General features: G+C 28.6%; 1 protein-coding gene across 1 annotated transcript in view; it reads right to left on the bottom strand.

The window, feature by feature from the left end:
• Positions 1–27053, bottom strand: part of LOC143251713 (methionine synthase-like) — a 60825-nt gene that overhangs the window by 22862 nt on the left and 10910 nt on the right. The window contains exons 3-23 of the mRNA XM_076502959.1: positions 25032–25231; positions 24009–24098; positions 22775–22844; positions 21675–21767; positions 20202–20308; positions 19899–19958; positions 18711–18805; positions 17773–17873; positions 16162–16223; positions 14459–14606; positions 12865–12977; positions 10268–10408; positions 9786–9971; positions 9179–9358; positions 8066–8182; positions 7614–7754; positions 6416–6505; positions 5026–5124; positions 3691–3858; positions 2348–2448; positions 1189–1256 (exon numbers count right to left, since the gene is read on the bottom strand). Coding sequence (XP_076359074.1) covers positions 1189–1256; positions 2348–2448; positions 3691–3858; positions 5026–5124; positions 6416–6505; positions 7614–7754; positions 8066–8182; positions 9179–9358; positions 9786–9971; positions 10268–10408; positions 12865–12977; positions 14459–14606; positions 16162–16223; positions 17773–17873; positions 18711–18805; positions 19899–19958; positions 20202–20308; positions 21675–21767; positions 22775–22844; positions 24009–24098; positions 25032–25231 — 2430 coding nt within the window. The remainder of the gene's footprint in view (positions 1–1188; positions 1257–2347; positions 2449–3690; positions 3859–5025; positions 5125–6415; positions 6506–7613; positions 7755–8065; positions 8183–9178; positions 9359–9785; positions 9972–10267; positions 10409–12864; positions 12978–14458; positions 14607–16161; positions 16224–17772; positions 17874–18710; positions 18806–19898; positions 19959–20201; positions 20309–21674; positions 21768–22774; positions 22845–24008; positions 24099–25031; positions 25232–27053) is intronic.

Raw genomic sequence — 27053 nt, 5'->3', positions numbered from 1 at the left:
AAGTAAATAAAGAAGTAAAGCAAACAATTATCTCTTTTATGAGCTTTATACTCGCTTGCTGTATGCTGCTAAGCCTTATGAAAATGATATATTTTTAGGTTTTATTTATACATCTGAAACCATAAATTACCATATTAATACCACAAAATTTTACTATAATTTATCAAACATAATAACTAAGCTGTATTTTGGTCTAAAAATATGAAATTTCAAGATCACAAAATTGCCAGCTCATCCTCTTTGAATCCAGAGTGAAAATAAAGTAAATAACTTGCAAAGTTTCAGAGAAACATGTGGAAGTTACCCGAGTTTTTTTATTGGTTATTCACATGTCTTAGACAGAAGCAGGTGTTTGTACCCATGTACCTCAAAAATTGAGAGAGATGGGTAGAATCACTGAGTTTAATTCAGTGCATGAAGCAATATCTCAGCAAACAGAAAAGACAGGAGGTTCTTTCATAATCTAGCTTGTCAATATCAATAATTTAAATTCCTAATTCATATGAAACTACAGACATTATATTTGGACACCACAAACACATAATGTGAACCAATGTTGCATTCAACATACCACACGACAAGCAAAAACTGATATTCAGATGCGTTTTTTTAATATTTACTTTTAAATTAACTAATGTATAATACTAAACTTTGAATTACATTTTATAATTTGATACTAAACTTATTGACATAAATTCATAAAATAGCAGTTAAAGAAGATTTTGAATGTAATTCAACAAACTCAATGATATGGCTTTTGACTAATGGCAATAAGGTTAAAGGAGTAATAATTCCAAAATAAAAACTTAACTAGTTAAGTTTTGATGATATGAATGGTCCCTCATTGGGTCAGTGGTAAGTTTTCAGATTTACAACTCGAGAATAAAGGGTTCAATTCCCCTCAGTAGTTACAGCAGATAGCTCAATGTTCCTTTACTATAAGAAAACACCTATGATAAGAATGAGTGGGAACTTGTTTCCTTGTCGTCCAATCAAAGAGACATAAAAATTCCCTAATGACTTATTAAAAAAATTCAATGTGTTTTTGTGATGAAGTATTTTTATGTAAACACTTATTATGAAAAACTTTTTGCAATAGCACAGTTGTATTTATAACTAAAAATACTAGAATGAAAAAAACAACATACAAACTTACAAAAATAAAATCAGTCATTTTCAAGTGTTTACCTGCTTTCTCTTCAATGGCAGTTTTGATGATCTTTTCACATGGTGTCATTACTCCAAGGTCAATTATTCTACAAAAAGCATTTAAAAAAAACATTTAAAGACCTATTAACAACAAATGACAAATCATTCTCACATATAAACACAAACAATATAAATCCAAACTAAATGTAAGTAATTACACTTCTTTAACTCTCTTGCTACTAGACTGGCCAAATCATCCAAGTTTGTGACTCCAAATTAACCTTTATAGTTTCCATTCTATAACTTCTGATAAGTTTTGTGTATTTTCAAGAAAGTTCACAAGCTTTCAGTAATCACTAAGTCAGCTGGAGAAAGAGAGTCAGAATTTTTAATCAAGCATTTTGACTAAACATTTCTCCCTAAGTATATGGAATACAGGGATTGTCTACTCCAAGTGCACAGTGATATGCACGTGGAGATTAAAAGTACTTTTCTTCATCTGAAAATTCTTATTTCTTTTGTTTAATCTCTAAATCCTTCTAAATAAGTCTGAAACGCTTTTTTTTTCAGTAAAACTATATCCTATCTTTTATTTTCTCTATCTTAGCTTTGTACAAGGTTGACCAACCTTGTAACTACAAAAAAAATTAAGTTACTTCAAATGTAACATTAAAGTACAACTGCTTATCGTAACTAGTTGAAACATGTAACAGTATAAATCTGTTTATAATGAAATGTTATTGTTTTATTGCCCTTTGAATGTCTAATATTTTTGCCAAAGAAGTTGTAAATGACTTGGTGAACATGTAGCTCTCCCTACAGTGTCAAATAGCATAACACACAGGCTATTTGGCAACCTGCATAGAGTACCATGCAAAAAATTTGTATTATTATTATTTTTTATTCAGTTTATCTAATCTAAATAGTTTATCATTTTTACATTTATTTACTTTTTATAACAATAAATAAAGAAATCACATGAAAACCACGAAATACTTTCCTGGAACTTCTCTTTCATTGTTGTTATCAACTAATAGGTTTATTTATATATTGTGATTGTAATGTAGTTCAATTACATTTTCAATCGAACTCACTACAAACCCTTGTGACCTGTCCATAAAAATATGCCCATAGTGAAAATGTTAAACTGAGAATTCAAGTACAAGAACATAACATATTTTATATATTAAGTTCTCACCTGAAGTTGTTGCAACCAAGTACTACACCAACAATGTTCTTCCCAATGTCATGGACATCACCTTTAACAGTAGCAAGGACCACATTGGCCACATAAGGGTTCTGTAAAATTAAAATTATTTAGCACAGATTTCACTCAAATATTAGAATGTTCAAGGTTTCCATGTTCAACTGCTGTGTTTATTTTTTAACAGCAGAAATTAAGTGCTAGATACAATTCCACTAATAATCTATACGTATATAATGTAGAAACTATACATAAATACGAGCTAACTTTAATTGTAAGGCTACTAATTATTCATTCTACAATGAAATAATTTCCAATCATAATTATTTATGATCATTCTAAAAATCTTAACCTGGACACAATCCAAGTTCGAAATTATGTTTTAAACACATAACGTTCAGAACAAACTAAAAAATTGTTTTGTTAACTAAACTGAACTCCAATTGTCCCTTAGTCCACAACCAATTACAGTATTTTCTGAAATCCAGCTATGAATGGACAAAATTTTAAATGCCATTCTATATTGAAACTCTACTGGCAAAAAACTGAGAAAAATTAAATACAGATATAAACATCAAGCACGTCTGTCACTTACAATAACAGTGGTGAGGTAGAGCTTGAAAATATTTTCCACTCTATTAACACATCTTTTCAGCAAAGTAACTCAATTTAGACAAAATACTCCGTGTAATCACAGATGCAGGTTTGAAATATATTCATTTAGAAAAACAAGTGCTTTTTAAGTTTAAAAAATTACAAAACAGAAGAAACTATAAAACACAGACATCACATCAATAGATATAACTCTAACAATTTAATAATTTCCACCCACAAACTTTACCAATACTAATAATTTCAGATACAGTTATAAGTTATTACTATGTTACTTAATGAGTTATGGTTAATTTCCTTAATAAGTTGCTAGGAGTTGGTACTGGCTCATTTACTAAAATACTTAGGTTTTATTGAATATTCTTTTAAATTAGTTCTATTCAAAGCACTTGAGTACAGGCTGCTATGTTGCAAGTTTATTGCTGCTATGTGTTTATGAAATAAGATAAGACATTGAAGAAATATCAGTCTAAAGTCTCTTCAATACGGAAAGCTCTTAATATCAAAAGTTGGTTCAGACTTTGCATTTTAATGACAAATGTTAGTCGATTTGGGTTTATCACATTTGTTAATTTTTTAATCTCTTTTTAACAAATAATTGATATTCAAAAACATGTGTAGTTACTTGGTAATCTATATAATACATAAAACTTCATGGCCAGAAAGAATTGTTAAATCTTAAAAAAATATTATTTAGTGTGTATTTCAAAGAAGGAAACACCTACTTCCTCTTCCCAATCTGAACCAACATTCTGTGCACGTCTTTCCTCCCGTTCTTTCTCCATGAAGGGAACCAGATATGCAACAGCACGCTTCATCACACGTGCAGACTTTATTACCTGAGGAAGGAACATTTTGCCAGCACCAAAAAGGTCACCTACAACACTCATTCCCTGAAAAAAGAACAAAAATTTAAAACATGTTACAAATAACTAAAAGAAAATTAATCACAAATATTAACAAACAACTGATTATTAAAAATAAAAATGTTATAGTTTACAATAAATTATATTGAATAAATTAAATTTAAAAGTTGTTAATTTCAATCTTTCCTGAACATCAGCATTTTAAAGAATAAATAATTAGAAATGAGTAAACAAAAATTTATTTACACAAACTTTCCCCACCTAGCAATATATATCAAAGTGTAACCATAACAAAAACTTTTTCACAATGCCTTAGTTTTCAGTCTAACAATGAAATACATAGATTATCATGCATCTCAAAATGTTTTAAACTCAAGAATTAAATTTCCAGAAAACAATACTGAAAATCCCTTGAAAATAAAATAAGCTGAAAAGATTACTTATTGTAAAGTTGCACTCAGTAAACAAAAACTTCTAAAGGCAGTAACTGTAAATACTAATCCACTGTTTTTTTTTCTCCTAAAAATAATACATCTCATAAAGGAATGAAATACTGAGTAATGCAATCATAACAAAGGAATGAAAACAAGATTCATTTAAAAACCAGAATTAAAAATTGAAGGTTTACCAAGTACGTTTTATAATAACAGGTAATACACCAGCAGATCAGTATGCTGAATTTAATGTGATAATTATCAGTCAAACTTATACAGGTGAAACAGGAAGAACTGTAAAACATGATTTTTCTGAATATTTGAAATATTCCTAACATACTTATGAACATATAAAAAATTTCAACTATAACATTAACTAACATAAAATTAAGATTCTAAATAAGGAAGAAGACTTTTGTAAGGAAAGTTAAAAATAAATATTACTAATCAAACAACTGCAACCAATAACAAATATATATTCAAGTTTTCTTATACTTATAACAATGGAATCAATTCATTCCTTAAGACATTGTGATTTTTTGTATCATTTCTATTTAAACTTGAAAAATGACTTGCCTAGACATAAAACATCAAGTGAAATTATATCAATGAATTAATTTGCAGACACCAGTATGAAGTTAATTGTTGTTTTACTTATAAAGTCCAAAGCTTCTATATATCATTAAAATGAAATATTTATATTATATAACTTTATTTATTTATTTTTTAAATCAAGAAATAACAGTGTTTCATCAGTAACCTTCATAAGTGGACCCTCAATAATGTTCAACGGTCTAGGATAAGAACTTTTCATTTGTCTAGCCTCTTCTACATCTTGCTCTACATAGGAGTCTATACCCTGTTTAATAAACAAGAATATTAAAGAGTTTTCACACAGATAACTCCAGTAGAAGAATGGTGAGAAGTCTTGATAACAAAAGCTAAATCAATAAGAAGGATATCAACATTTCTTCATCCTCAACATTTGTGTTACTAATTTCTAACCAATGTAATAAAAAGCAATCCATAGAAAGTCCCAGTTTATGTGTATAACTATCATATTCTCCTTCTCTTTGTTTACTACTCTGTCTGGGAGTAGAAGATTTGCCTTAGTTATTAAACTATTGGAGATCATAAGGATCATTAGAAGGGTATTTAATAAATAATTAACCAATAACAGTTTTGTAAAACACATTATTTACCATATGGTCCATGAACATAAATATTTACAAAGTGACTCTTTTAACAAGATTATTTGCTACAGTAAACAAATACTATGAATTAAAAAAGATCTGTTACCCTCCTACTAAAGCAGGCTCTTGAGGTTTATTAGCCACAGACTATTTAATTAGATATAAAAATAAACTGCCTTTTTACTAGTGATGTAAAGAAATTTGGTGATAAATCAAAATTTTGTCTAATAAAATCAATATTTAACAACTTCTGATTTGATAATATCATCATAGTTCAAGTATTTTCAAATATAGAAATCACAGTTCAAGTTACACTTTTAAAAATAAAAATCCCAGGTTTACTTCAGGAAATAAAGTAAAAAAAACTGAAAAAAAAACAGGCATGACTGTTGATAATACAATAGATTTTAAAAATTCACAATAATAAAAAGAGATGACTAGGTTTAGTGTTGATTCAAAACAGATAGTGGTGTAACTGAAGTGCTTCAAATACATCATATGATGATGTCTTTCATCATACTCATCTCATATTTAATGTGACAGAAATATGAGCTATAATAACCAAAATGCTCTTTTGTAGATTTACTTGAAATTCAGTTACCTTAATAAATAAACATGTATTTTAACTTATTAATATGTAATTTCCTTCTAAAACATTCTTACTTTGTAACAACTTGTATGACTAACTAGGTACCAAATAAAGATGGATACAAAGTAGATGCTTTGTTTATAAACTTATTTACAAATTCAATTTAAAATTATGACCATCCATGGTATTACATATTTATAATAATTATCTATGCATTTCTAACATTTTAAGCACACCTGGGGGGATCTAAATATAAGCAGATTTAATACAGACATACAGCCAATGTATGAAAAAAACATTTAGGTTACATGAAGCATATAAATTATCAATCTGTTTATAAATACATTTATTAAACAATCATATTATACCTTCACTAAGGCATATTGCAATCTTTCTTCTACAGAATTTTGTCTCCAGTCTATTGTTTTGGAAACTGACTTTTCAGTTTTCCCATGTTTCTGAAATAACAAGAATACAGAAACCACTCTTAAAATAAAAATTGAGACAAGAAAATTTGATTATAAAAAAAAATCTAAAAACAAAATTGTTAATTTTAAAAAGACATACAAGGCTCATGTTTAAATGAAAAAGAAGAAACAAATGACTGGATATGAATATATCAAAAACCAAATAAATCATGAAGTATAAGATATGGAGAAAAAAGCATCAACAGAATAATCATGATATATGTTAGATTTACCTTATAACTGATAAGCAAAAAAAAAAAAAAATGTACCATACACAAATCTGTCTGTAAGACTATATTGATATAATAAAGAGCTGTGCATTGTTAATGCTGAATAACAATTGACAATAACTTTAATCCTGTTGGTTCTTAATATTTTTTATCAAAAGGACAAAATGGTAGATTTGGTTGTTTTTAAACACAAAACTACACAATGGACTATGTACAATCTGCCTAGTTTCTAAGGGACAACAAGATCTAAGTTTTTTATATACAATTTAACCAATTATTTTTTAAAAAATATTAATTTTGTTTTAAATTTTCAGTTATGTGTTTTTCTGATCCAACTTCTTACAAACGTAAATATACCTGTAATACGAGTCACTGTTTTCAAGAAAGATTCATTAGGGTGATAAATTATGAACAAGTTTTGCATGTGCAGTAAGTTACAACATCTGTAATAAATAATAGTTCATTCATTTTTTTTTTACTTTTATATGAAATTTTACAAATTCCAACGAATGGTCTAAGCATAACATAATATAAAAGATTTCATTACTGAATAGAAAATATTTTTGTAAGTAGAGGGTGAAGGGTAAATACTGGAAGGAAGGCTTTTATTTGGGAATTACTGCACTCATAGATCAATTATTAATAGCTATTTTACTTTTACTTTGATAGCTTGTTTACACAGAGTATTCATGACGAAACTTTGTAGAAGGGACAGCAACTGCCTGTTGTGGAAACAAGTGTAGAGGACAACATTTCAAAAGTCTTCTGCCTTTTGTCTTCAGGTCTTACTGTTTTACTTCTTGTTTATTAATTTAATCATTACCATCAATGAACAAAACGTCATCTTGCAGGTCAAAAACTTCACTTACCTGTGCATATTCAAGAAGTTTCTCAGTACCTTGGGGATCTCTGTTCCACAGTAGATTCTCACACAATTGAAGTAGATCAGATTCAATATCATCATAAAGTGGGAGCTTTCCCGCATTTACAATACCCATGTCCATCCCAGCCTAAATAACAAATTATTTTTGTATTATGTATTGTAATAACACTTCTTCAAAAATGGGCCCATATGAAATAACCTTTATATTTTCTTTTATCCCTGTTTTTCTTGAAGTAATTTTAACTAAAATACACAGTGTTATTATGTTTTGGTAACACTGTACAAAATATTAGAAAACAGCTAAATACATTTGAATCTTAGTGCATGTTACAATAATATTATTTTTAAAAAACATGGAACATATAATATTTAACTTATGCTCAATTTTGGATTTTTTTTCACAAATTAATACAAATTTTAACATCTCAACAAAATTACCTTGATAGCATGATAAAGAAAAACGCTATGCATTGCTTCCCGAATTTTCTCCATTCCACGGAAGGAAAAAGAGAGATTAGAAACACCACCACTGACTCTTGCTCCAGGAAGAGTACTCTTATAATAAAAGAAATGCCTTTAGTTTTTCATATAGAAATTCACTTATATCAAAATCATTGTTAAGCATTTATGAAAAGTAGAAACAATAGCCATTTCTCATCTCTGTTTATTCACTATCACACAAACTGGTATTCCATCTGTATGTGTTCAGTACAACATCTGAAATACTTTAGATGCTACTTCCAGATGATTGCCCAAAATACTTCATACAGCTTATTGCAGTGTTGCTTCATGAAAATACGATTTTGATAGTGTAGTTTTAAGAGTAAATAATATGATCATGTATATGCCTTTTCACATCTTCAATGGCTTGTGCTATCCTTAGGATTGTATTAATGTATGCTGAATTTTCTGGACATTTACACATTTTGATACGACAGTTATATTTTATATTTTGTTTGTTTTTGAATTTCACACAAAGCCACATGAGGGCTATTTGCACTAGCCATTACTAATTTAGCAGTGTAAGACTAGAGGGAAAGCATCTAGTCATCATCACTCACAGCCAACTCTTGGGTTATTCTTTTATCAATGAATAGTGGAGTTGACTGAACATTATAACACCCCCATGAGTAAAAGCGCAACAAGTTTGGTGTGACAGAAATTTGAACCTGTAACCCTCAGATTATGATTTTAGTGCCTTAACCACCTGACCATGTTGGGCCTTATTTTATATATATTAATGTTACCTAGCAAGTAGCAAAATATATAAAAATCCTGACAATGATGTGTTAAAAATATCAGAATAATTCCTGCTATTAAGATTATAAAGCTAATGTTCAATGTAAATTATTTTGTTTTAAATTACTTACACACATTTTACATAAAAAAATTACTTAAAACTCAGGGTTATTATTATAAAACTATATTAAATAGGACACAAATGTTCCTAATTTCATAAGTTACAAATCCACATTCACCTCCCATCAAACACAGACTATTTTCTTTCTCACTCTAATATTATGTTTTACACAAAAACACTGTTTTCTTTACCTTTATTCTTTTCGTTGCATTAATATAATCAATACCATAGGTGTTGTGTTCTTCCATTCCTGTTGCTATAGTAAGGATGTTTGGATCAAAAATAATATCATTTGGATTAAACCTAACTTTTTCTATAAGAAGATTGTAAGAACGGGTACAGATCTCTACTTTTCTGTTATCATCAGCTGCCTGTTAAAAGAAAATTAAGGTTAATCCTCAATCAAGTAACTAAATGTTTGTAAATCTTGTAACTCAAATCCAATACTATAAAAAAAAGTCAAAGTTCTGTATCAAAAGAAAAAAAATAACTGAATTTGATGTAGTTTTTATCAAGTAACACAGTTCTGTTACAATTAATAAAAATTCTTATTTGTTGGAAGCTCAGGTATTTAGCATTAATCTTGTTTATAACATACATCTGTATAGTGTTGTATGAAAACTTTTACATTTTACTAGAACTGCTGTTGTAGTTCAAATACATAACAATGATTTAACACGAAAATTAAACATACTGTTTTTAAAATAAATATTTCATGTATAATTATGCTGAGTTAACACAACTTTTAATTTGAAGAAACTGTTTTTGATGATAAATAAAGTTAATCTTTAACCTCACTTGTCCAATTTCATCAAATGCCATAACCACAACGGCTGCTCCATATTTCTTAATGATCCGAGCTTTCTGTAAAAAGTCTTCTTCCCCTTCCTTCAAGCTGATTGAGTTGATAATGCATTTTCCTTGAGTGCATTTTAAGCCTGCTTCTATTACTCTAAAATTAGAGGAATCAATACACAGGGGAACCTATCAAACAAAGGAATGATAAAGCCATTATGACATTAACCAACTAGAGGATTTGAGAATGTCATTCTCCTCTCAGCTTTTAACAGACATTTTCAGTATACTCCTTTCAGGCACATTTTAACATTTGTAACATACAGTATACAACTTCATCAAATACAAATATTATTAGAGTTTTACATCTTGGAATGAGCTTTATCATATCAATTATATGCAACTTATCAATATTATGTTTTCTTTATTTCTAACATATTCTAAAACAAACAGTAAATTAATATATGAAAACTATAAATAAATACCTTGCTTATATCTGGTTCTGTAGCAATTAGATTTAGAAATTTCATCATTGCTCTTTCTCCATCTAACATTCCTTCATCCATGTTAATGTCAAGAATTTGAGCCCCAGATTCTACCTGGATTTTGGCAATTTCTAAGGCATCCTAGGAAATAAAGGTAAAATATTTGCTATTATTTTTTTAAAAAAAGTTTTGTAAAGTACAAGTTACACATATGGTTACAAGAAATTATTTTAAAAACAATAACTTAGAGATAAATCAATGTTTTATAAATATATTTTCTGTAAAGACTCAAATATCATTAAAATTAAAAATCAGTTATTTAATTCAAAGCCCACATTTAGTTGTCCCTGTAGTACTTTATGAAGATATAGATAAAAACAGACAACTTTCTTTAAAGAAGATGAAGATGGTTGTTAAAACGTATTATTTTAAACATTTTGAACTACAGACAATCCATCTTCACCACACAGTTATAAACACAATTAAGTCATAACATTTAAAAAAAAAACTGGTAAAAAACAACTTGCATATTAGAAATGAATTCTATGTACTCAATAAAATCTTTTTACCATTAACAGTCTTCACTTTCATACCTAAATTATAATTCTCTGTAAATTAAATAACATATCAATGCCAACTATATTTTTTATTAGTTTTTTCTATAACTACAGCACACAGCCATTGTACAGAAAGAATATAAAACTTAAAACAAAGGTTAATTTTATTTTCGATCAGATTAACCCTATGAGCATAGGGTAGGTCCAATGGACTGATGCAATATCGGGGAATTAATGTTTAACATAATTCCAAATCTACTAAATGTGTTTTCACAAGATGTTTAAAACTTTCAGTAGACATTACAAGTGTGTTACACACAAAAAAATCAAAATTTTGGACTAAAATATTTCAACTAAAAATTTGTCTGTAAAGTTACTGAGTCAGTTTGACTCAGACCGACTTATATGAGTGCATGGTGATTTATATAAAAGATTTTTTTCTTTCACCTTAAAGATTTTATATTGCATTTGAATTACCTCTAAAACCTCTTAAATGAATATCAGAAGTTCTTTTGCAGTAAAACATTACACATAGCCATTATTTTTTTCTACCATACTTTACTAGAATGACTGGAGATTATAACAGGCAATTACAATTTTTTATTTTCAAAGCTGTAGGTCTCATACCTTTCCCAATTTCTTTCATTTAATTTTATTATTGTATTGCTAACTGGCCAATAGAAAAGGTTTAAAAAATTCCATTACTCACTGGAGCAATAACTTTAGTCTTCACTCAGTAACACTGTTTGGGAAATGACACCTCGTGCCAAAATAATTTAATATAAAAATGTCATTATCACATAGCTCACTAAATAGCATTTTTTGGCAATAAACATGTACCAATGAAAGGTAAATGTGAGTAGATAAGTAAATTAAAAACCTTGAAGCATTGGGGAATTCTATGTTGGGTTTAACAACCTTATTGATATTTCAGAAAATACAGGAGGTGGTAAATTCTAATTTTAACTATGGTCTGTCAATATCTATAATTGGTGTTTTTAACTGGTGGACATTCTGATTTCTGAAACTCATAAAAAGGATAAGAGAAAATTTAAAACAGATAATACAAAGCAGAGATATCATGTGGTACAGAGAAGTAAAGATTAGGAATTTACTTATTTCCTTTTTTTAACAGGCCCCTCATGAGCCAGTTGGGAACAGTTTTGTTGAAAAAAACAAACAAACTACAACTACCCAATCCATTTTTGTCATAATATGAATTGATATGTTTTAAACATTTTTTAATAAACAAAAAGTGAAGGTATTTAATGTTGAGACAGAGAAAAGTGACATGATGTGGTAAGGTGACTGAAATCCATCAGCACATCAAGAGCCAAGCACAAAAATCGTGGAAGTTTTCAAATGACATGCAGAGGTAGTAACAGTCTATAACAACCTTGGAAGATATTGTGCAGCAAACCAAGTACAATATTATGCCCATATGTGCTTTTTCCAAAGCATTCCTGTCTGCTCAGACTACTGCTTATTATCATAATGCTTCAACCATCCCTACCAAAATGGTATTTGAAATTATTCATATCTCAGCTGAAAACTAAACATAAAAATGCAATAGTAGAAGCATAAAAGGTTGGCAATTGCTTAATTATAGACACTAAGAATGTGGCTTTATTGACATATATATTGAATTTACTCCCAGTGTGTATATTCTTTAGTATCAGCTAGTATGGAGATTTGGGAATGCCGTATTTCACTTAAAAGTTTATCAGTTAACAAATGGAAATTTGTTTCAAAAAAGATATATCAAATTGCAGTATAAAAACACTCCTTGGTTCTTAATGGATATTTCAAATAAGAAAAAAATTAAATTTTAAATTATATTAAAATATGAATTATAAATAGCATTTGAACACCAAGTTTATACCAATACAGTGATAAAATAATCATTTTATTGAGTTTTCAATGTAACTAATTATGAAAGGTTGTAACATATACACTTTTACCCTACCTAACCCATGCACATAAGGCTAAACTAAACTAATTTGTATAGTTTAACACATTTAATTAATGTTTTGCATGTACCTGGTATCTGTCTTCTCCAACCAGTCTGGCAAAATGTTTTGAACCTGCAACATTACATCTCTCTCCAATGTTTACAAAGAGTCTGCCACTATCAATAACTGCTGGTTCAAGACCTGAAATTATTACACTTTATATAACTACTTAAATGACAGCACTATAAATGCTACATTTAAAGAGTAAAGGATTAATATTAAAATCAGAAACAATTGCAAGAATAAAGTGAAGAGTTACAAAAATATAAATAACTTTCACTATTTCCAGTAACATCATATAACTATTGGAATACATAAACTATCTGCTCTGGTTCAGATTTCACAGTTTAGTAAACCTTTCTATTGTTATTCCATCAAGCTAATCAGTGATGCAACAGATGCAAGCAGGAAAGTTCAAAACAAAAGCTTGTGCATATAATATGACATTAAAAATCTAAAAGTTGAGTACAAATAAATCTTAGCAAAAGTTGAAAAATAAAATTAGGCTTGTAACCAATACCTTCAAGTTGCATTTATTCCTAGCAAGAATTCTCATTAACCCTTTTGGTGCTGAATAACAACTTTTAATGTTTGGCATGGTGCTGAGTATACTAATTACTAATAACTAATTACGGTATCGGTACTAAAAGCATGGTAGCTCAGCAATAACTCAACAAAAGTCCCTAAAATATTCAGTGATTGTATTCAATACTATATATGTTAAATTCAATACATAAGAATAACAGGAATAAAGGAAGGTTGCCTGCCGTGCTGAGCCTTCAAGTCTGCCGAGGTCGCCAACTGCACCGAAAGGGTTAAAGAGCCAAATGGACAATTAACCTCACACAACACTAATCCTTAGAAAATTTTAATTAGCTCGTAAATGATGTAACTTGCCTCCACTCACACAAAAGATGGTAAAAGATAGAGCATCTAATACTAAATATTATTATCATTTGTATGTTTGTATTTAAACATAAAACAATACAATGGCAAGAATTCTTACACCCAAAATGGTTAAACACATTATACAAAAACAACCAATACAGAAAGTATTTCACAGTAACAATATTTTGTCATCATTGAAATAAGAAAGTAAGATGTGCACACATATATACAACTTATTTGTTGACAAGAAAAAACTATCTCTTTGGGCAAATATAACTATCCGAGTAAAAAAAATATTATCCAGCAGTAGTTGTGAGGACAAATGTAACTATATATAGAGCAAGGTATAAAAGGATAACCCTTTGTATTTAAAATTGATATATGAAAGTTTGCACTAAACTATGATGTCAGCATAGGCAACTGCAGTTGACATTATACGACATAAACATTTTGCACGCAACATTTTGATTAGTCTGCCACAAAAATTTGCAAACATTTGCACATGAGGTGTTAGGCAGATTTATACAAGCCACAAACAAAAGGATAAATTTCACACAACTTCATCACTGGACTTGTGTACTAAAAGATTAATTTTCACACAAACGTTATTATTCTTAATTATGGAAGATGACACTTTCTAAAAGTATTTAAATAGAACAAAGCTGGATAACATCTGGTAAAAGTTGATATAATATTTTATAGGAATAAAAGCATATGGCATATAACTACAATACCTGATAACAGTAGGTGATCCTTATGAAGTGATTCAAGTGGAATCCTAGGTCTGTAGTTCTTCATTACTTCAGCAATTGCCCGAATGTGTTGTGGAGTGGTCCCACAGCAGCCACCAACAATATTTACCAATCCCGAATGTGCAAAAGACTATGTGTATACATAAACATACAAAAATGCCTAAAAATCTCTCAAACTATTGATTACATGAATTGTTAATATGTGATTGAGTCAACTCTATAAAACAATAATGAATTAAATATCACATTGCAGTTATCAGCCCATGTTATCAAATTATTGTTACAGCAGATAATGTCAGTAGTCACTCCCAAATGCATTGGGGATATCCCACCTTTAAGAAAAAATCCAAACAATGTGGTAATATAGTCACCCACTGTTGAAAATAAAATATAAGGGTAAAAACTAAGTGTTTACACCCACAACATCTTAGCTTCTTTTGCCTTTCACTCTCTATAGCCAGATGTGGGAAGGAAGTTATCCTTAGATTTCTTAGAGTAGAAATGAAATCACCCTAACATTTCTACAAAATTAAACTCTCAACACACACACACACACACACACACAGGAATTAAATTTCCAGATTTATAAAAAATATATTATTAAAATTATTAATGTAGGCAATTCCTTATCTACTTTCACAACAGGAAAAACAAAAACAAATATATAGCTATCCCTCAACAGGAAAAATTAATACATAAGTATAGTTATCTTGCAAAAGGGAAAATAAAAATGAAAGTGAAAATGAATTTGGATTAATTATTAATACACTCATATTTTTTTTATCCAAAAAATTATAACAGAACATTAATTTTTCTACCTAAAATAAACTAGATACATCTGTATTGCTACAAAAGTAGCAGTTTTTCAGTATATAGCAGGTATAATATACAGTGATTACAGAAAAATGTCTCCAGAACACAATCAGTGGATTTTGCTCTATCGTAAAAATAGTTCACATGTATTAATGGCTAGCAAAGTTCTTCATCTGTAGATATCTAGCAATACTGTCAATTTTATTTTTTTTTAATCAATTTTGTGTAACACTTGTAAGTACCCATGTCTAACATTAGTGTTTGTCCAATACAAATTACAAGAAAAAGCACATTTGTTTTCAAACCATTAACTGTCTAAATGTACAAATAAAAAACAGAACTATGTTTTTATTTAACTATGGTTATCTATTTAGCAGTTATTTTAAGCTTTTACATAAAAAACAATAACAGATTTTTATTAAGTATTTCCAATATTGTGTACTTCTTTATATTAATCCATTTGTGCATTGCTCCAAACATCACTTGGTGCTGTCGCATTAAGCTATCATTATTTCATCAGCAAGCTGTTTCCACTGGCATTTAACAGTAAAGTACTTAGTTAAATATTCTTATCAGGTATTGTTTTAGCAGATATGTAATTCACTGTGACTGCATAAAATACTTCTGTTTACAAATGATTTATTTAATGATGGAAATATTACCTTGAACATTAATTATAATTTCTACTTCACTGATGAAATATTAAATAAAACAAAATAAAATTGTATAAATTGAACTGGGATTAATCATTAAATTTCTCAGCATTTGGTTTACTTTGTGAAAGGTAAGTTAAGATAAAAAAACCCAACAAAAAAAACATCATGATCAATCACAAACTCTAGTTTTAAGGGTGAACTATCCTTGCTTCTTACCTGCAGGTGCTCAGCCATTTCATCTGGTGTCTCATCATATTCACCAAAAGTGTTAGGTAAACCTGAAAGCAAGGTAAATACATGTAAAGTTTCTTCGTGGGAGCACACATATGCCAATTTGGGAATAAAATCCATTGACAGAAAGGTTTTTTATAAACACTTCGTAAATTATTTATTTAAAAAAAACTCTAACTCAAAGAAGCTGGACACAAACTGTTACCAGGATGATCTAACTAAGTTGGGCAAAACTCACAAGATACTGTTGGGTTTACAACTATCAATTCAGATTTAAAAAAAAAAATTCAATGAATTACAATCCTCATGAGAACAGTGTATTAATTACAGGAATAACTTTCAGTCCTGAAATATGAATATAGTTTGCTTTCATCAGAAGTTAATGACAATTAATGAGAATTTGAAATCTTTTAAAAATGGGTGTTTTGAAAGTCTAAAAGTAAGTGAAAGAAGTTTACTGGTGCAACTGTTTAAAACTAAACCTAATTATTTTGTTAGTGTGATTCATTTTAGTGAAAAAAAATATCAATTCCTTCAAAATTTTCCAAACTTTAAATAAAATTTCTAACTTTTAAACATTATAAAACTAAGAACTTAAAAACTTTACTTATTACTTGTAGTAACTGTTTTAGAATAAATGTGTGTGTGTGCGTGCGTGCACATGCATACATATATTTTTATTGTGAATTTGAATTTTTTTATTTATGTACAAGGTATTATTAACAAGTATATAATAATTAAAGGGCAATGTTTTTTTCCATAATTAGTTACATCAGATGATTAATAGACATCAATGAAGTCAATGTCTTTTAACTTACTTTATATATACAAGTATATTTTTTATCATCATAATGATGTACTAAAGTGCAGGAAGGATTTTTTACTCAGCCCATGTGTTAATTAAAATGCAAAATTATGGAAAGTATATTTAATAGATTTTATGTGATAAGTGTGAATGAGACTTAACCAAGATAAATGTACTTACAGCAGAATACACATACACAGACATATTAATATATATCTACACACATACATATGAAGGGTCAAATTGACACCTTTACTGGCCTCCAGAATATCACCTAGTGAACAGCTAACACCTAATTAAGGTCAGCAGCCCAAGTCATGCTGAGATAAGAAGGAAGGCTTGCAATGTTGATGATCTAGTGATAATTGTTAATTTATAATTATTAATACTATCATTAAGCCTTATTTTTGGCATTTTGGAAATGGTCCATTAAAAGATTTCCTAGTAACATTAGTGGCTAGTCTGCTACCTTATACACATAGTTACATCTACTTGTATAAAGTATAAAATATTTTTCTTTTTTTTACACAAATAGGAGATGAATGTGCATATTTAGTTAAATTAAGATGTTATTACTGCTTTAGAAAAATGTAAAATATGTTTTTTACAACAACAGAAATCTAAGATTTATAAGATAACCTAGGAAGGTCAAAACGTTGTTCTCTCCTTATCAATAAGTGTTAATACCCATACCAGCCATTCTGTGATACAATATAATATTTTATTTACAATAAAACCAAAAATGCAAAATGCTGAATAAGATTTCAATGTGGTTCATTCAAGATACTTACCTGCATTTGGGTAGCAAATTATATAGGCAGAAGTATTCTTGCTAATGGTTTCAATAAATGGTCTCATTTCAGCAGCTCCAAGAGCACAATTTAATCCTATGCTATTTAATGCAAAAAAATAAAAAAACAAAAAACATAGTTTATTACGTAGTGCAACATTGCATGCAAACTAAAGTTTTTTTTTTTTTGTTTTTTTACTTCTTTGGAAATGAAAGACTTAAATGTTGAATTATTGCACAAAGACATTTGAGGGGTATCTACATAAGCTGCCTCTAATTTTGAAGTGATAGACTAGAATAAAAACAGTTAGAAAACACCATCAACTACCAATTTTTGGACTACTCTTTATCAAGGAAGAATGGGATTGACCATCACATTATAATGCTACCACAGCTGAAAGGGCAAGCCCATTCCTCTACAAGTTCAATCTGCAAGTGTGACTAATTACAAATTGATGAAAAAAAGTTCAGTTCAGGAAAGCTGTTCCTGATTGACTCAAAACAAAAGTTTGTAAGTTATTCAGATTTGACATCAATAACAAAATATTCCAGAGATTATGCAGTCTGGTACTAAAAGTGTGATTTTAAATATTTAAAACATATGGTATACTGAAGAAACTGCTAAAAATACTCAAAATTTATTGTTTTCTTTTCTCTTCAAAGCAGTAATACCTTTATAAGTTCATGAAGTGAGCAAGACAAAACCTATTATTTTTGTATGCCTTATTATGTTTATAAATCTGTCATAAAAAGCTAATTACTGGCCATTTTTTGTGTATGCACTGCAACAATCTTAGCTCTTTTAAACTTATATCCATTTCTTGAAAAAAAAAATAAACACTTTTTCTACCACAAAATAAACTAAAAGCATACACATACATGTACATAGACATTTAAAATAAGGGCAATAACAAAGATCTTCAACAAAAAATATCTCACCATAATGGGTCAGCATGTGATATACTGATAATAAATGCCTCACCAGTCTGTCCTGAAAGTGTTCGTCCACTTTTATCCACTATAGTGCCTGACACCTGGAGAATTTATGAAAAACAATTGTCATATACTTTATACAGAAGGTTGTGCATGAAAAATAAAATGAAAATAACACCCACTTTAAACATAAATTTCCTTGAAACTAACTTGTTTTTATCTTCACTATGCAATTATACAGGTAAAAGATAATTCTCATTTCTTTATAACTCAGTTATGATAAAATGTTTATATAATTTATATTATGCCAAATGTTCAAAATGTTTATGAACAAGAGCCAACTCATTTTTCTTTAACAAATGCATTAGCTATTGATAAAAATCAGTTTTCAGTGTAACAAAAGATGTTCCATACATCAAATAAATTTTTGTAAAAATTTAAAGCCCAGGTTATGCACTGATGATTATTTTATTTCATTTAGTATTTCTGAAGAAATATTGAAAATAACCTTGTAAGTACCTAACTCTTTGTTTGAGATTGATACATTTTTTTCAGTAAAACATAAAATAATTAAATTAAATTCTCTGAAACAGTGTGTAAAAAATGTAGATAATTTCTTTACCTAAATGGTGTATTTTCCTTTAAAAACAACAGTTTAAGATAAAATATTTATATTAAATGAAGATAAAGAAGTTTTTATTATGATAGTTAAATACAAAACAACTTTGTTTTAGAAATGGTAGTAATATATGTCACATATGTAATGCATTTTAATTAAAATAAACATTTATCATGTACAGCATTTGCCAATATAAAAAATCATTTTCTACTGTATACTGGTTTGGATCAGCAGTTTGGTGTGAAAAATAAAATGTGAACTATTTGAAATGTTTAACAAAATTTTTCACAAAAACTATAAACTGTTTATAAGCACATTTGTTAGCAAATCTACACAAAATCAACTGCAATAAAAATGCAATTTCTGAAACAATAAAAAATCTAAAGTACACAACTGCACTGTTCAAATTGGTTGTTTTAATCAATTAAACAAGCATTCAGCAAAGAAACCCATTACTCTGAAATCTTTGTGCCTCCTTCTAATATCTTAAACAAAAATGTAAAAAACTTCCTTCAGAAAAAAAAAAATTATGTAAAGACAAGTATATACACACATAGAACAACGTTAATACTTACAAAAATTGGTAGAGCTTCATAGCCATCATCATAAAGACTCTGAATGGCAAACAATGCAGCCTGTCCAAATAAAGAAAAAAATATTCGTAAGAAATTCATATGCCCCATTTAGGAAATTTTCTGTTTAAATGTTATTTACCACAGATTAAACTACTTGTTAAAAATACTTTAATTTTCACAAACAACCACTAGAACAAATAACCTTTTAGGCACTTTCTACTATTAACACACAAAACAAATATATACTAGACATTTTTATACGTGCAGTTTGTTTAATATGAAGCCTCAAATCTTCCTTTATACCTTAGCATTAGCCGTATCAAACACTGTTTCTACCAACAGAACATCAACTCCTCCATCAATCAAACCTCTTGCTTGTTCCATATAGGCTGCTACGAGCTCATCGAAATCTAAAAGACAAATAAATTTCCATTAATTCTCCAGTCTTTCTTAAAAATGACATCTATGTACAAAACAAGCAAGGGACCGTTGAAATATTTATATTTACAAAAAAAAGAAAAGAAAGAAAAGAAACAAGGTGTAATATCTCAAAAACTTCACTTCTTCCTGAGGTTAATTTTTCTAACACATAAACATCTGAAATGAAAAGCGTGTGTGGGCAAAGTCAACATTCAAGGTAATGGTAAAATATTAAATGCCTCCTCTAAATTGACTGTAAATTCATTAGTAGGGTAAATTATATTTCACACTTTAAAATATTTCAGAGATTAGTATTATTTATGTAAACCACCAGATGTGTAGCTTGTGCAACACACATTATACACTACAAACCATGATACAAATGACATGTTGCTACAATCTTACAGTAAATGTGTACACAATTAACTGTAACATCAACAACTTTCACACTTATAGTTTATATTGACTTAATTTTACCTATTATGATTGTTGTACATCTACCTTTGCCTATTACTGATTATTTGAATTGAAAAAAATTTTATTTAATGTTTTCACATTGATTCAGTAAAAGCATACAAAACTTAAAACATCTACTGCATGCAATAACTTTAATGCACAAAATATTTTTAAAACACCATAATAAAAACATCTGTATAGACTTTTATACATTAAACATTTCTTTTACAGTAATGTACAAAAAACATTGTGTTTATAAATGTCAAGTAATCTTATGAAATATCATTTTTTCTTTTAATGGGTTATAATATCATGATTGTTTGAAACTTTCAATAAATGTTTAAGTGCAATGGAAGTAATTACAGTGATAAATTAAATTTGAGATTTTAAAAGATCTTCATTCATCACTTTGATGCTTGTTCAAGGATATCACTTTGATCTGTTAACAAAAATCTTCAGCACATCAAAAGGATGATTTTAATATAGAATGGGGAACCAATAATATCTTTCATTTTAACTTCTTAAACATTTAAGACAAATTGAGCATCTCAGGTTTTGTAAAACACCAATATTAAAACATATTCACACATTAATGAAAACATTAATATATCAGTTCAAGTAATACACAAACATTTATTTATCTATGATGTATATTTTTTAATTATCATTTGACACTTTTAGCTATTAAAAATGATACAATCCTTCTGTAGGTACACACTTTGGTTTTAAAAACAATGAGAAATGTTTTAACAACATTTAAATTTTACAAAATAAACCCCATAAAATATGATTAAAGTTTGTTACAAAGTTCCTGTAATAATTAACTTTTACAAAGTGGCCAGAAAGTTAAACACAATAGATGCTCACTGTACAAATATCATGTAGGATGAATAGACTTACTTATATTTCTGTATTCTGGGTGTTCTACAGATGGTGATATAGATAATGTTTTGTTTGTTGGGCCTAGTGACCCCGCAACAAACCTTGGAACACCTAAAGTAAATAAATTAATAAATTATCTTTAAGTATTCACAGAAATGTTCTGTATTACAATTACACATAACAAAAGTGATTCTATTAATTATATACATCACAGTCTAAATATTGTAACATTTATTTAATAACAGTGTAAAAAAATTCAGTATGAAAATACTTAAATAATATGAATCATTTTATGCTTATATATGTTTTATTATCTCTAGGAAAAAAAATCATGATGACCTCTATATTACATGATTATTTATTAGTTATAACTTCTATCATTTCTTTATAAAACACAGAAGTTCTGTTGACCAAATATTTAACATAAGCCTACTCATGTAAATAACTAGCTTTTATTGCAATTATTCTGTACATTGCCTATGAAAAGCCAGTAGTAAATCCTCAATAATTAGTTCTACTTATTGAGAATATTACTAAAATATATTAAGCAATGACAAACACATATCACCAAGTGAAATATTACAAAATTATATATTGTTTTTTAATTATTTAAAATTAATATCACTTTGTAGAAACTATTAACTTGACAATGAACTACCCAGGCTAATTTTATTTGTATTCAATTATCTTAACAAAATACTGTAAGGAAAAATAATGCATTGAACAGATGTAATCATTGAAAATCCTATAAGGTAATAATTATCGATGTACATACCAGAACACTTATGGTAAGTTGAATTTTCTTAACAATTTATAGCTACTGGTTCCAATGTGTATACACACACATATATATATATATAAAAGGCCCTTGAAAACAGCACCAAAATTCAAGATTCTACTTTACTTTGTGAAACATTGGAGAGCTAAAGTTACTTTTTTACTTGATAAGATGTGTGTGTGTGTGTTTCATAATATATACTAGAGTACATTCACCTATGTACTGGGAAATATTTCATTCTTCTGGATAAAAACTAAAGCAAACCACCTTATAGTTGACTTATCTACCTATGCTTTCATTAACATTGACAGTACACAAAGATAAAGCATATAATACATACCTGTAGCAGCTGCAACTTCTTTACATGCCTTCTTTGCCAATATTGCTGCCTCCACATTTAGCCTATATACCTTAAACACAAAATATTTATTTATAACTATTTAATAAACATACACACGTTTTTATTTCTTAAACCTTAGCTGTTACAAAGTATCAAGTGTAGCTACTTCCAAACCTATTTACGTACATCTCAGCTCATTAAGTATATTTTGTAGTCAGTATCTTGTTCAACAGCATATTCTGTTTTTTTTTAGCATTTACTTGCAAGGCAAAGAAGTCTTCTGTTAGCATTAAGTGCTTACAAGAGTACAATTTAACAAGAAACTAATTTTTTTTTAAACTAGTGCCTTCATATGTATACATGAAAGATTACTTTAGCTGATCAACCTAAAACTATCAGTTTACTAATTGCTGTCACTGAATGGAACCAGCATAAAAAGCTAACAACTATGATGCAGATTAAAACAAATAGACATATATATAAATGATGGTGTTAAGAAAATAAGTTGATTCACAAAACCATTTTAACACAAAAATATGATACTCTATAACTTGAGCACTTTCCAATGGTGAACCTTTTGTCTTAAGCAGCAAACTGGTAATATACTTTAAATTGTCAAATATATTTATCTAACATAATATTACATGACAGTTCTACCTAAAAAAAAAAAGTTTAAACTATGAAGGTTATGTATTAATATTTTTAATAACTAATACAGGATATATAAGAATAACCAAATGGAAAGCCTTTGAAGCTATAATAAGCCTGAATTTCTGAACTTCAAGTTATTTGCTTCTCAATTTATTAGCTTGCTGTAGTGTTTATCTGAGGGCAACTAGATGTGGAAATTTCCAACACAATGTAGCTTTTGTATTTTCTTAAGTATTAAGAATCTTTGTGTCTCTGTGCTTTGCACAAATTATTCATATCTTCTGAAAAAACGAGTTCTCAACCACTTCCATGAAAACTTGAAAAGAATAAATAATCAATTTCTATTTTTAAACATGTTTTTGCAAACATATATTTTTGAGAAGATTTTAAAAGCAATTTGCAATTTTTTATGCCAAACACTAGATTATTAGCATTTTGAGGAAGGTATAAAGTAACAAGTTTTGCTGAGATAACATGTAACTTAAAATAGTTTAAAGAAATGTTTTGATTTTCAGTTTCATCTAATATTCAGCAGTTGATCAAACTAACCAAGTTATTGAGATGAATCAGTACTAAGACTTACCAGATGTTCCATTTTGTAATCAGCTTGGGCAACTGATGTGCCACTGAAAGTATTTGTTTCTACAAAATCAGCTCCAGCCTCTAAGTAGGCCTGAAATAATGAAATGAGTTAATACAGTGATGATGTTTACAGACTAAGTAACATTCTAATGTAGAAGTTTACTTGAATAAACAATGTGTTCTGTTAGCCAAGTCACAGATTCAGAATTACAAATAATATCAACATTTAACTTAAAAAATATCTAACTTTATAGGATGGTATGTCACAGTTAAATTTCCACAGATTAAATTGTAGGATATTAAGGTAATAGGCTAGAGTGTTTTGGCAAATGTGACCATCAAAATTTTATCACAAAACATTCATACAAGTTTCTGCTTAGAACTGACATCAACTGGTACTAGAATCTACATCTGAACATAAGGTTCTTGGTATTATCCTTGAAGATCTAGAAATGTATTTGGATAGCCAGAAGTTTTGTTTGAATTCTAGCCTAGAAATGTATTAAGATTACAGGTATGTGATTAGGTTAATTAATCAGCAAAACAAATTACCCATAAGAATAGACTTCATGAATTGGTATCAATAAAATAATCAATTAATTAAAATTAGTGTTTCTAATTATTACCATTATTGAGTATTGTAATGTACTTGGAATGTACTGAGATGGTTAGAAGTTTTGCAGGAAGAACAAATGTAGAATTTATTTAGATATATAAAAATAATTCATAAAAGTTTTTGTTAAACTAAACATAACTGAACAATGGAACTTACAAATTAATAGTATTTTGTAAAACTAAGCTTGAATCATACTTAGAAAGCTAGATATTTAAACTTGAAATACATTTAAAATTTTGGAAATGTTGTAGCCTTAATCTCAAGATGAAGAGAGACCAAAATTCATAATTAAATATATTTGTAGATGTGCCTATTTCTGTATTTTACAACTTTTCATACGTGTTTAAGTAGGAAAAATATATTAATTTGTTGACTTATAAAAGCTAACAAATGCTTTTAAGTTCTTACTTTATGGATGTTGTAGATTATTTCAGGTTGAGTTAGGGTTAAAATATCATTGTTTCCTTTCAGTGGAGATGGATGGTCCTTGAATTCAATTCCCTTATAAGCATCTTCATCTAGTCGATGCATCTGGATCATGGTGCCCATTGCACCATCCATCACCATTATTCTTTGCTTCAGAGTTTTTAAAATCTGTTGGGTGCTTTCTGTTTAAAAAGAAAGAAAAAACATTTGTCAAACTGTTAATTCAAGTGCAGACAACACTAAGTCATTACATATCATCTTGGTTGTTAAATATACCTACATGGAACATTAACCAAAACTGACTTTTTCCACAAAATCAACATATATTAAGATGAAACTTAAAAATTTAAAAAAAGCATTATATCAGAACATTGTCTAAATGGAATAAAAACTTAATTAATTAACAGGAAATTAAGCTAACATCTCTCATTCGTTCATAACAAAATTCTAAGTAACTCAAGTGTAAATCACTCACGAGGGAAAAAAAGCCACAAACTTTGCAATGGAGAAGTGACATCATATAAGTGCCAACATTGCCATTATCATACTGGAATGAACATTTGTACAAATATAATTAGGGGCATATTTAGTATCGGATTCAATTACACACATGCATATAACAGCTCATATGATAACAGATGGAACCATTTATGTGATTATATTTTAGTATGAAAATCCATATGACAGAATGGGCAAGATAAACATTAATATGTATTACCCATGGATTACATTTCTCCCATTTCCCAGGACTTGAGTATTGGTTTTTAATAAAGCTCCTCCATAGCATTAACGATATTTTCTCATCAACACAAGCATAACTCATAAGGGAGCAGAGTTACTTGTCATAAAAGATGTTAGGTGTATGTTTTAATTAGTGATACATAGGAGAAACAGTACTGATAAAAGCATATTGGTACCCATACTCTGAAGAAGGTTGGAAGAGAACTATGAATTGTGTTATTGAAATACACATTGTATTCTAACCATCTTGTTATTCTCTAACAATCTGAAACTGATGATACTGATTTTAACACTTTGTATAAGTTTAGTATACATCATAAAGACACACACAGAAAATAACTTCAATCCATACAAAAACTTACATCATCTGAGGCAATTCCCACCCTTGCAAAAAAATTAATTGTACTGCAGTGGAAAACAGAACAGACATTGCAATACTGGAATTTTTAAGGATTACTCCATCAATTATTCTAAAAGTGGATGAAGTTTCAAATCTTATGTTGCCCAACTTAAAAATTATAAATAAGTTATGAAAAGTAATTCCATAAATGAACATAGACATATAATAGCAGGATTAACTAAAGTAGATAATAAAAAACTATGTAACTATGATTGTGTTAGCTAATTTTTCTGGTTACAAAAAATTACAGTGCATGCCAAATTATTATGCAACTTTTGTTTTTACAAATACCTAAAAAAAAAAGTTTGACTTAGATTAAATTTTTGTAGATTAACTACCATATTATCATCAAAGAGTTGTACAACTGTCATTAAGATCCACTAACAGATAAGAAAGTTATAAGAGGTTTTCTAAAACATTATAAATTACACAGTGCCAAATTATTAAGCAAGTTTTGTTCATTGCAGATTTTGATCAAACCTATGGGCAAAAGGAAGGATTTAATATCAGAGGAGAAGAAATATTTTTTTAAATTGTCTTGTTAAAGGAAAAAAATGAGTTAAAATTGCAAAAGAATTTAAGAAGTTATATTTACAGATGAGTGTCATGCAACTCTTGATGGCCCAGATGGATAGACCAGAGGATGGCTTGCAAAACATACTTCAGTCCTATCCAGAATGAGACATTGGCAAGGAGGAGAAAAAGTAGTGTTTTAAGCTGGTTTTATTGATAATAAGCTAGTGGGTACATTTAGAGTACCTGATGGTGTAAAAATTACTTCTGAAACCTATATTATATTTCTTTAGGACAAATTAGATCCTTGATATTAAAGCAAGTCTTTGGAATTCAAAAGAAAAGTCACT

Source organism: Tachypleus tridentatus, chromosome 1 (assembly GCF_004210375.1).
Source record: "Tachypleus tridentatus isolate NWPU-2018 chromosome 1, ASM421037v1, whole genome shotgun sequence".
NCBI lineage: Eukaryota > Metazoa > Arthropoda > Merostomata > Xiphosura > Limulidae > Tachypleus > Tachypleus tridentatus.
The sequence above is the reverse complement of the archived record's forward strand: the minus strand, read 5'-3'. Positions and strand labels throughout refer to the sequence as shown.